The 11,780-nt window shown below is 35.8% G+C and overlaps 1 protein-coding gene across 1 annotated transcript in view; it reads left to right on the forward strand.

Moving 5' to 3' along the window:
* The window catches only part of LOC117105774 (neuronal acetylcholine receptor subunit alpha-3-like), a 30,571-nt gene extending 19,603 nt beyond the window's left edge, over nucleotides 1–10,968 (forward strand). The window contains exons 5-7 of the mRNA XM_033247056.1: nucleotides 5,428–5,630; nucleotides 6,986–7,312; nucleotides 8,891–10,968. Of these exons, the coding sequence (XP_033102947.1) occupies nucleotides 5,428–5,630; nucleotides 6,986–7,312; nucleotides 8,891–9,408 (1,048 nt within the window). The 3' untranslated portion in view covers nucleotides 9,409–10,968. The remainder of the gene's footprint in view (nucleotides 1–5,427; nucleotides 5,631–6,985; nucleotides 7,313–8,890) is intronic.
* The last annotated feature ends 812 nt before the right edge of the window (nucleotides 10,969–11,780 follow it).

Below are 11,780 nucleotides of genomic sequence, written 5' to 3' on the forward strand. Positions count from 1 at the left end.
TATGTATTCATGTTTCTTGCTCTTCTGGAGGAATAAGCAACTCAATTTATCTACTTGTGGCTATGATAAGAAATTAAATTTTTAACAATATTATTTTCTACAGTTTTACCAGCTGCTATTTCATGGCATTCAAAAGTTCCATATTTCCAACATAGACTGTCATCCATGCTAACTTTATATATCGTGGCTGCCCCTTGAGGGGAAGGGATAGCGGGTCTATGTTGCCAGCATCTATTTCCGGGCATTCATAGGCGCCAAACAAGTTGTTTACCAACCATGGTGGGGCTAGAGTTGATATGATAATTATGTTCTCAGACCTCCAGACTAACTTCAAAATCCTGTAGCTGTATATAGAGATAGCAGGTCTCCACTCTTCATTTACTACCAAATTTGTCAAGTGCTCATACCACCCCCCCCCCCCGCACCACCCCCTCACTATAATGGCCGGACCAATTGCAAAATGCTTCCGACGGCTATGGGATATATAAATAGATATAATAAAATGAGTCATTTTAATAAATGGGTCCACATTACCTGTAGTTAGATTTTATGCATACAATAGATAACACTTTTTTAATGGGTCCACTTTTTTAAATGTGGGTCCATTTTAGTTAGATTTTATGTGTAAACTGGGTTTAAAGTTGTTCACATTATTAAGCTTTGACTATCTTACATAGGCATCAAATAATACAATGAAGTGGGTCCACATTAAATATATTTTATGTAAAAAATAACTTTTTTAAATGGGTCCACTTTTTAAAAATGTGGGTCCACTTTAGTTAGATTTTATGTGTAAACTGGATCCCTGATGTTAAAGTGGCCACCTTATTAAGTTTATCCACATGAAATGAGTCCACATTAGATACCGGTATATTATATGCATAAAAAAGGGAAGATTATTTAAATATTGTCAACTTTTTAAAAATGCGGTTCCACTTTATTAGCTTCACGCATAAAATGGGTCCCAGTTTGTAAAATGTTCCACATTTTTCAGTATATATGCACGAAATGGATCCATATTTTAAAAGAAGGGTCCACATTAGCCCGATTTTATGCTTGAGAAATGTAAACTTTTTTAAATGGTCAACATTATTGAATTTATACGATTGAAATTGGTTCTATTTTAAAGGTGGGTCCATATTATTAGTTATATTTTAGGTGTAAAATGGGTTTTAAGTTTAAAGTGGTCTACATTTAATCTACAGTTTAGTTGGACTATTTTGTTCCCACAGAACACTCTTCCAGTCTAGCTTTCTGGTGCTTGAATAATGATTAATTATGGAAGTAAAAGTGCCAGTACATAGGCCTACTATGAACATTTTAAAAGAAAGAAACCTTTATAGGCATGGGTTAATACTTAGTGTTTAGGTTGACAAAATTATCATCACCGACATGTTTAAGAGACAAGCTTTCGTCCTATGCTATAGCAAATGTTCACAGCGGATTAAAAAGATCTCCCTTATGGCCGAGTTTGTTGCGGATGTGAGGGAGTAAGGGGAATGTTTATGACGGAACCCTCTCATAATAAACAAATTTTGTTGGAAGAGTTTGACCTTACAGGATATCCTATTCCTACAAGTATGACTCAAGAAAACATCAGGCTTATAAATAGGCCTATTTACAAAAAAAGAAAATAGGGCCTAGGCCTTGTACCTGCTATAGTGGGCCAAGAAAATCACCACGCAGGTTATGAACGCTTTATTTGCATAAAGACTGCTATATTACCATGATCCAAAATCAACCAAATCACAATTAGTGTTTTAAATAATGGGAATAAGACCGTGTATTGCGAACATTTTAGAAAAATAAATTGTTTAAAATTTCTTATCAATGCCGTAACTAGAATCATGAATGAATTCCTCCATGAATAAATAAAGTGTTATACGAGATAACAGATATTGTGGAACACATACAAAAAAGATAAATGCGGCCTAATTAAATAAAACAGGTGTTATGAATATCAAGGGTACAGTATGCTTATTCCCCATGAGTAAATAATCACGAAAACATTATTTTAATGCAATATGAATAACAATGAATAGGCCTATTATATTTATACGAGTTGACGGGTATTGTGAAATAAATATAAAAAAGACGTCGTAGGCCTAATTGAATAAAACATATGTTATGATTACACAGGGTATAATACCCTGCGTGAAAATCAGTATCCCCTCCTCCCCGTCCGAAAAGCCTGGAGACCCCACCCCGTCGTACGACGCCACGACGAGGCCGTCGTTGAACTGATATATTAATTTTATGGCCCAATCCAAAAGTTATACGGTGATGCGAATCCCTAATATTGTTGTCTATAAGTACAATTTGAACCCCACCAGAGAATTTGTCCCGAGTTTCACTGAACTGCATGTATAGGCCTAATTGATTATTTTAACATTATTAACAATTTTAAATTTTAATGTTCATTATATATACATAAATACTATCAATCCAGATTTGTATATGCATTGCTTTGATTATTATATTTTTATAAGGGAGCGGCGCCCCTAAAAATCGGGGCCCCTTGGAGATCGGGGGCTCTGGTTCAATGAACCGCCTGAACCTGCAGTAGGTATGCCACTTTTAATTTCACTGTTCCCTGGTTTTATATTGTAAATCTTATGATAAACGCATAGGATAAACCCATAACTCTCAGCGTCATTGTGCTGAATTGCGTGTGAGCGTGGTGTTTATAATAGATTCATGTTCACATAATTACCCAACGACAGGGGCCCGGGTGAACCATCTACTCTTCCGGAAGATGCAAAGGGTTCTTTAAGTGCACACGAGCCAGATGTGTACACTGGACCTCCAAATCCTTATCCGAGAAAACTTGGTTCTACCAACCGAAATCTGGGTATTTGAGGGGCTCGTACCAGCGTCGATGATGTTGAAGCTGTAGTTAGCGGCGTCCCTGCCTTACTGCTCAGCCACTTGACTCGATATTCTAACTGTGATTCATAATGTACGTACCATACTTACCGTGTAAGCCTAAATTTACGAATTCACTCACTTCAATAACATTTTAACATTTAAAATCCTTATAATTGGACAAAATCTGTACATCGCCGTTGATATTAATTGTATAGGCCTAACTTACTAACAGATTTGGACTGACGAATATTTACGTTGGTTTCCTGGTAATTTTACTGGAATTCGCAACCTGAAGGTACCAACATCAAAGGTTTGGATGCCAGATATAACCTTATATAACAAGTAAGATTTATAATCATTCTATAATTAATTTTACGAGTTTAATGTATATATTCTCTTGCTACAGTATTATTGTTTGTTGTATTTTATTTAGTGTATTCAGCCTTTTGTCTAGTTAAATCAAAAAGACTTCAACAAAGGTCCAGAAAATGTTATGAAAAAAAATATTTGTTCTGCTCTTATAATTCCGTATTATTAAAATGTGAGAACCTGTTAGACATACAAATTCAATATACAGCATATATATGTATCTAAATCGTGTATGGATTATAGATACAATGGTTATTGTAAAGTTTGAACCGTAATTATTTTTTTTCTTACGAAGAGTAATTTGCTAGTGGCTGATACAATGCATAACAAAGTTTAACAAGCATATTATTACTGATTCTTACATAATTCCGAATGCACAAGTGGTAGTAAGCATAATGCTGCTGCGTTGATCACGTTTAATTTAATGTTGCTGACGTTAAATGAATAACCTTTGTTATGCCACACTATATTCATTTACCATGTCGTATAATTAACTATCGTAAATTAATTAAATCATGAGTCGTGAATTACCGGCTTATAGCTACAGGGTTGCCCCCCCCCCCTATTCTATCAAGTACATTTAAGTGTTCTATTTCTTACGGCGTTCAATGAACGCACTCGCTGGTTTCCTTAAAAATCGCTACACTGTCGCTACAGTTTTTTCAGTGCAATCTGTTTTCAGTGCAATCGTTGCACTGAGTAGCAGTTTCCGGCGCAATCGGGATGGTTCCCCGATTCGACCGACCAGTCAGCATAAAGCCTGGTTTCCTTAAAAGGTTAAATGTGGAAAGTTTTGCCGATTGCGTTGCAGACGATTCGGGGTGCCTTCCCGATTGCGTCAGGGCAGCTGGCAATGCGCCTTGAATACAACGCAATCAGCAAAGTTGAAACAGGTTCCACCATCCCGACAACTGTCGGCGACTGTCGCCGAAAGGGTGAGCGATTCTATGGAAACCGAGCTTAACCGAAAGCTCGGCGATAGCAGCGGTTGTATGGAAACCAAACTTTACATAGGGCAACTTGTTACTGTGCCTCTTTCAAATTATATAATAAAAATACATCTTCCTTTAAACAAATTTAAATCACTAAATAAATATTTAGTTTTTTGGGGTTTTTTTTCACTCAGAGGAGAGTGAATTCATTTTCATTAATTCATTTGGCGATCTACTAGTTTCTTGAAAAAAAATAGACTGGATGCGGCATACATTATACTATGGACTTTTTAGTAAGTCTTTTTAAAGTACATTCTATAGATTAAGCATGAATTATTCATAATTGATTTTTTTTTAAAGTAGGTCAATAATCAGTTTTGGAATTTGCGTCATATAAAGATTTAGCCACCATCACCAGTTGGTTGTCGGGATATATCAAAAAATCCATATTTTTCTAAATATAAAATACTTGTAAATTTTTGGGGGGTTTTTTACACTCAGAGGAGAGTGAATTCATTTTCATTAATTCATTTGGCGATCTATTAGTTTCTTGAAAAAAAAAATAGATTGGATGCGGCATACATTATACTATGGACTTTTTAGTAAGTCTTTTTAAAGTCCATTCTATAGATTAAGCATGAATTATTCATAATTGAATTTTGTAAAAAAGTAGGTCAATAATCAGTTTTGGAATTTGCGTCATATAAAGATTTAGCCACCATCACCAGTTGGTTGTCGGGATATATAAAAAAATCCATATTTTTCTATATATAAAATACTTGTAAATATCTTAATCTTCTCTCTGTAATAAAGAAAAAAAACCCTTTGCAACAGAGTTGTATCTCGTGAATTAACATGAGAGTGAATGGGATAAGAAGGTAAGATGACGATAGCTGGGGCATTAAGGTGATATTTTAATCCTGGGCCCTGATCATACTATTTTAGATATTTTATTTATTTCGTTTGCTCTACAAATTTCTAGTGTATGTGTGAGGGCGCCCGAGTAGATACGCTACTAGAGTTCCTATAGCTATTGTTGTTATGTATTAGGCCTTGTCCAGACTGCGATTTTTTTCCGTACGTGACTTAATGAAACGTATCGGGTCGTCTCGGCGCTCTCGGGTCACGCCTAGCCTATCAAACTTCATTTGACAAAAACATGTGACATGCTTAAATATGGTCATGATGACATCACATCATGACCATATATAGGCACGTCATGACTATAATATATGGGCATATCACATTTTATTTATAGTGCTGGAAATTACTACAACTTCATGCAGGATCATGTGGTGATAGTGACAGCAAATGGGACGGTGACGTGGGCCTCGCCTATCATCTTCACGACGTACTGCAAAATCAACGTAAACGCGTTCCCATTCGACAAACAAACCTGCTCTTTGAAGTTTGGTCCATGGCAACACGACAAAAGTGAGGTCGGAATTCAGGGAGAGGGAGGTAGGTGTACACAGGTGATTCTTATACGTATATTGGAGAATGATTTGATTGATTGATATTAATACGGTATTTATTCGAATAAAGGCCCCGTTGCGTTTATTGTTGAGAACGGATTTAGAGGGGGCGTTTACTCTAGGGGGCGTTTATTCGAGAGACGATTTTATTAGCCTCCACTACCCAAAGGTTTTTCGCCTTTGTTCTTCATCTTGTTGTCGTTGTCGTCGTCGTTGTCGCTGTTGGGCATTTGTTTGTTGCCACAATATAACTAAAGCTCGGTAAGTCCAATTATGGTTTCAAACTTGGCATAGGCCTAATGCCAGATGGCAATAAGAAGACAGAGCCTATTGGGTTTTTTTGTTATGACGTGTGTGAATATGCTAATTGTTTATTTCCATTATGAATATTTCACTAATAAGGTTAGGCTAGTTGCTCATTTGCATAAATATTATTTCACTAATTAGGAAATTTACGCTAAATACTATCATAATTCTCAAAGAACATTTCTAATTTAGGTGAAAACTGTAATATTTTGTCGTGTTATAGTCGATGTCGCTGTTGTATTAAATTTGTTTTCTTACCATGGTAACTAAAGTTTGGTAAAAGTCTGATTGGTTTCAAACTCCTACTCATCAATTTTCAGGGAAAAATCACATCATGGGGAGGCTATGCTTTTACTGCACAGCGTAAAAGGAGCACTTCCGCTTCAAGTTTTTTAAAGTGATCATAAAACTTTTTGATCTCAACCAGGTTAGAAAAAAAGTAATTCTACTTGGGTATAATATTAATAGAATGTGTTGTGAATTATGTTGCTTCCAATAAATTTGTTTACAGTCATTGAGGCGGGCGTTTATTCAAGGAAAACAAATATACGCCCCGGGGGCGTTTATTCCGAATGAGGCTCTGAAGGAGGAGTTCATTCAAAGTGGGGCGTTTATTCGAATAAATACGGTAGATTGATTGTTATTGATAATAGTACCTTCTTCCTTTCTTTTCTTGTATCTCAATTTTTATTATTCCATCTACTTTGAAAATATGTCAATAAATGTCACATTTGTATTGATTGATTGAATGACTAATCGGTTACTTAATTGATTTGTTCATTGATTTATTGATTGATCGATCAATAGGTAGATTGATCGGTCAATTGACTGACTAGTAACTGACTGGTGACCTATTATTAAATAAGTAATGTTCTTATAACAAACATGAATGATTTGATTGATTGATTTAATTAATCGATTGATCGGTCAATTTACTGAATAGTAACTGACTGGTGACATATCGTTAAATAATTAATGTTCCTATATAAAACATGAATTATTTAAATTTCGTCATTCAAAACATTTATTTGTCAGGTGACATATCGGTGTTCTCCAGTGATGGTCAGTGGGATATGATAAACATAACGTTTAGAAACAAGGAAGAAGAGTACCCGGATGATTTGGGCAAGAAATTTACAGATGTAGAATATGAAGTTGTTTTACGCAGACGCCCTCTATATTACCTCTTCAATCTTGTGACACCATGCTTCCTTGTTTCAATCGTTGCTATGATGACGTTCTTTTTACCCCCTGAGTCGGGGGAAAAGATCAGCCTCTGTATAACTGTTCTTTTATCGATGACAGTTTTCCTGTTAATGGTTGCCGAGACCATGCCACCCACTAGCTCAGTACCAATAATAGGTGAGGCATTTTTTTTTAAAGCCATCATAATTTATTCGTAGTAACGTCCCGGGCGCGCCGGACCCGGCATACAGCTTTATATTATATGCGTCGTATGTTTTATTTTGATTATCAAATGATGATGAATAAATTATTAAAGACTTCTGTTCTAAAACGTTCTTCAACAGCTTAAAATATAGCCAATAATTTCCTTTTTTAGTTGTAAGTAGTAGTAATTTACACATTTTAATATCGAATACAACAAAATTTTGTAAAAATGTATAGAACATAGTAATATTATTATTTGGGTAGCTCATTCTTCAGTTGAGTCTTATGATTATAAATCTATATTGATGGAGATAAATCTCGGTTGGAAACCGGATCAAATCCTATAATGCCTTGAGCGTCAGTGATTGAAAAGAACCACACTTTAATTAATTAGTACGATATACCTGCTATACAGTACATGCCGAAAAATGAGAAAACAGAATGACTATTATAAAATAAATGAAACAAGGCATGCTATTTATACAAAAAACACAGTAACACCAAGATTAATGTTAAAAAAGTTAAGGCGCATGGCACATTCATCAATTAGATAAGTGTGTGGGAAGGGACCAAGCTTCCCAAGTTAGTATATGATGTGTATCTTAATAAACATAATTCACTATTGGATTTACCGCTGTCGAATCCCTTTCACAAGAGGGCTAGAGAATATGGCAACGTACCAACTTGCATTTCCTTTTACAAAAAGCTTACATCAAGGTTTAGTTAGTTAAATGGACAATATAGGATAGCAAACATCACTCGGGTCCTACCGGGGTTCCGAAATAAGAGACCCTGTAGGATATTACCTGCGGTCAGGGTGGTCCAGGGTAAATCTTTGCTCGGTATTGCTCGAGTGAATCCTCTTTTTGCAGAGAAACCAGGGTCTGGGATTGTAAGAAGCGTGCATTTATTCTAGAATAGAGTATTTAATAGAAAAGAAATCAAAATAATTTGATTGGTTTAACAAACTGATACTTTTAGCACTGCGATCTCAAGTGGCGTTCAACAACAGAGGACCAGTGGCGTATTTAGGAATCTTGAAATGTGGGGTGGGGGCTGCTGGGGGAGAAGGTGAAGTTGGGCGGAGGGGAGAGGTGGGGCGCTTGAAGATTAGGGGCGCAAAATAAGGTGATTTTTTTGACTACTTAACCGTGATTTGGAGACCCCGACTGGGGCGCGATTATTTATTTGGGGGAGGGGAAAGGGGCCTGCGCCACTGAGAGGTACGCTTGCCTGAAGTGGGGTAAATTTAGTTTCTCTGACTCCCACTTGCGACACAAGTGTGTCACCATCTTGTATCTCATCTAGTTGATATGCTTTTTATTTCTGCGAAAAATCAATTGTACAACATTTTTTTCCTCCGGAGCCTGATTTTAACATCTTTCATATAATTTGAAAGACTCTAGTATTAAAACGTCTTTACGATTCGATATTGAATTGTTTGCAGGATTATTACTTGAATGCTGGGGCAGCTGGCACTTAAACACTGCCATACGCAGTTACATCTTAAGCATGACAGTGAATTTAAAATGTATTCTTTTTAATCTGTAGGACAATATTTTGCAGCAACGATGGCGCTAATATCGTTATCACTAGCAATGTCCACATGTGTATTAAACATCCACCATAGAAGTTCAGACACACATCCAGTACCGGATTGGATGAGAAAAATCATTTTATGTAAATTAGCTCGTTTCATCATGCCGTCTTGTAAAGCTGACGATGAGGGCAGCAGAGTTGGCACGAGGCTAGCCAATGAGTTCCAAACGTGGGAGATCGTTGACCAAACTACGGTCTCACCTATGATAGAACAAAGACAAGTCACAGGAAACTGCCAACCATCGAATCAACACTTTCAAAGATTGAAGGCACAAGAGGACTTACTGTGGAAAATGAAAGGCGAAATAAGGAAGATAGTGACGCACTATGAAGGAGAAGCAGTAGCACGGAAGGTCGGGAACGATTGGATCAAAGTCGCTCGAGTTCTTGATAGAGTGTTCTTGTTCTTGTACATCATTGGAAGCGCGCTAACTATTGGTGGGGTAGTTTGTCAACTCAAGAATGAATAGTCGTTGAGATTGTTGTTATATTTTATAAACCGTCATGAGGGTTTACTGAAAACGATATTTACTGGAAATGATTTATCCTTTCTTTGAAGCCTTGTTTCCATAAAACTCGCTACACGCTATGGTCGACTCATTCGGCGATAATGATTGGTCAGTTGAATCGGGGAGTGTTACCGATGCTGTCAAGGACAGCTTCCCAGTGCAACGATTAAAGTAAGATAACTGTAGCGACAGTGTAGCGAGTGTATGGAAACCATGCTTAACAGAAGCCTATTTTAAGTCTCCTCTTGAAAGATAAAAAGTGTCACAGATTTGGGACTTAAAAAGGACCAACAAGATCGTCATGTTGCACAAGCATAATAATTTACATTATGGACTGGTGGTCGGTTGGTGAGCAATGATTTTAATGTTGACTGTCAACCACCACTCACCCCATGCGTTTGTTCAAGTAATCAAATTAAAGCTTTAAAAGTAACCTTCGTAAAACATCATAGGCCTACAGGTACTTCGGGTTCCCCGTTCGGTCGATAATAATATGGCCAACAAGATGAGTTTTGATCTAATCAACTTTTGGTTAGTCAAACAAAGTATTTCGATCTTTTTTTTTTTGTATTTTGTGACGTGGAAATCAAGTTCCAAACTGAATGTTTAATGGCTATCATTGATGATGAAAAACAGCAATGACGTATAGTAATGGTGATATCATTTTGTCGTAAGTGTAGATCATGTTTTGGTAATACTGATACTAATACGAAGAGGTCTGAAGCTCTTAGCTAAGGCGTCTCTGTCATCTACCCAATACCCTATAAGGCTGGGCCGCTCTAGGGCCCCCAAGGTATGGGGCAGGAACAGCGTTTTGAACCAGGAACCAAAGAGTCTGGAAATCCAAGTTAAAAATCTAGATATGCTTTGTGTTCTCTGTTTCTCCTTTAATTTTGATGCATGCTGCGTCGAGGAGAAAAAATTCATTTTGTAATTGTCTTGTATTTTAAAATGCAATAATAATAAATATTTACTGAAGATAAATATAATAGTAATGGTGATGCGTTTCAAATGCAATGAGTGATAAAGGTTATTTAAATAAATGATTATTTCATTTGATTTTGATTGGATGATAATTATGGAATTATAGAGACTATAGTTCTGAAGGTCGTTAAATTTAGAAAGATAATAGATAGGTGATTAAATCAAAGAACTTAAATAGCAGAAGAATGAGCTGTTCCGCGTATTTGCATTAAAATTGATGGAACATCCGCCGTCCTGCGAGCGGGGTAAAATTGGACTATTTGACTAAGTAGAGAAACTACAGGAAACAAACGAACTCGAGCGGCCGGGGTAAAATTGCTCTCTGTGTACCCACAATGCATTTCGAACGGATGTCCCACTATATTGAGAAGTTGCTCTATCTTCTGCTATTTATTATCTTTGATTAAAAGTATTTGCTATTTAAAATCACATAATCGTTTCGAGAACGTTCTTACTCGTACCCTTATGAGGGCGTTTTTCAAGGAATTTTATAAAAAAAAAAAAAAAAAAAAAACTACTTTTACCCTGCTGGCAGAGTAAACGGTAGACAGTATAAAACAGTTGGCCAAGACCAGCCAGTAAAAACACAAGCCAGTAAAAACACAAGCGAGTAAGATCATAGATAAAATATACAATGTTACCATAGAGAATCTCAGTACCGTGGTAAATGTAGTTGTAGCAGCAGCAGCAGCAGCAGTAGTAGTATAATAATAATAATAATAATAATAATAATAATAATAATAATAATAATAATAATAATAATAATAATAATGTTGATGATGATGGTTATGATTAGATGAGGATTATTGTTATTGGAAAAACACAGTAAAGATAAGAACATATTATTTAGAACATGATTATTATTATCATTGTTATTATATTTATCAATATTATTATAACCAATGATGGTGATGATGATGATACTGATGATGACAACGACGACGACGATGGCAACCGTAGTTATGATGATGATGATGATAATGATGATGATGATAATAATAATAATAATAATAATAATAATAATAATAATAATAATAGCGGTAATGATGATGGTGGTGGTGGTAATAATAATAAAGATAACACCAAATAAATAATGATAATATTAATAATAATAATAATAAATATCACTGCGCTTAACTAAACTATAATATACTAAGTAGGCATATAATATCTTTTTACAAGTGTGCTAACGTAGAAATACGTTCAATCACCTCATTGCTCTTTATTACTATTTATTGCATTATATACATGCATATTTTCATGATGCAAATTAACACCGAATTAGATTGCCGGTGCACAATACAATGAACTATACGGTATATGATTGCACCGAATTCCGACAATTCTTC

This window comes from Anneissia japonica, unplaced genomic scaffold, assembly GCF_011630105.1.
Source record: "Anneissia japonica isolate Jap-2015-1 unplaced genomic scaffold, ASM1163010v1 scaffold287754_len4335492_cov202, whole genome shotgun sequence".
Taxonomy (NCBI): domain Eukaryota; kingdom Metazoa; phylum Echinodermata; class Crinoidea; order Comatulida; family Comatulidae; genus Anneissia; species Anneissia japonica.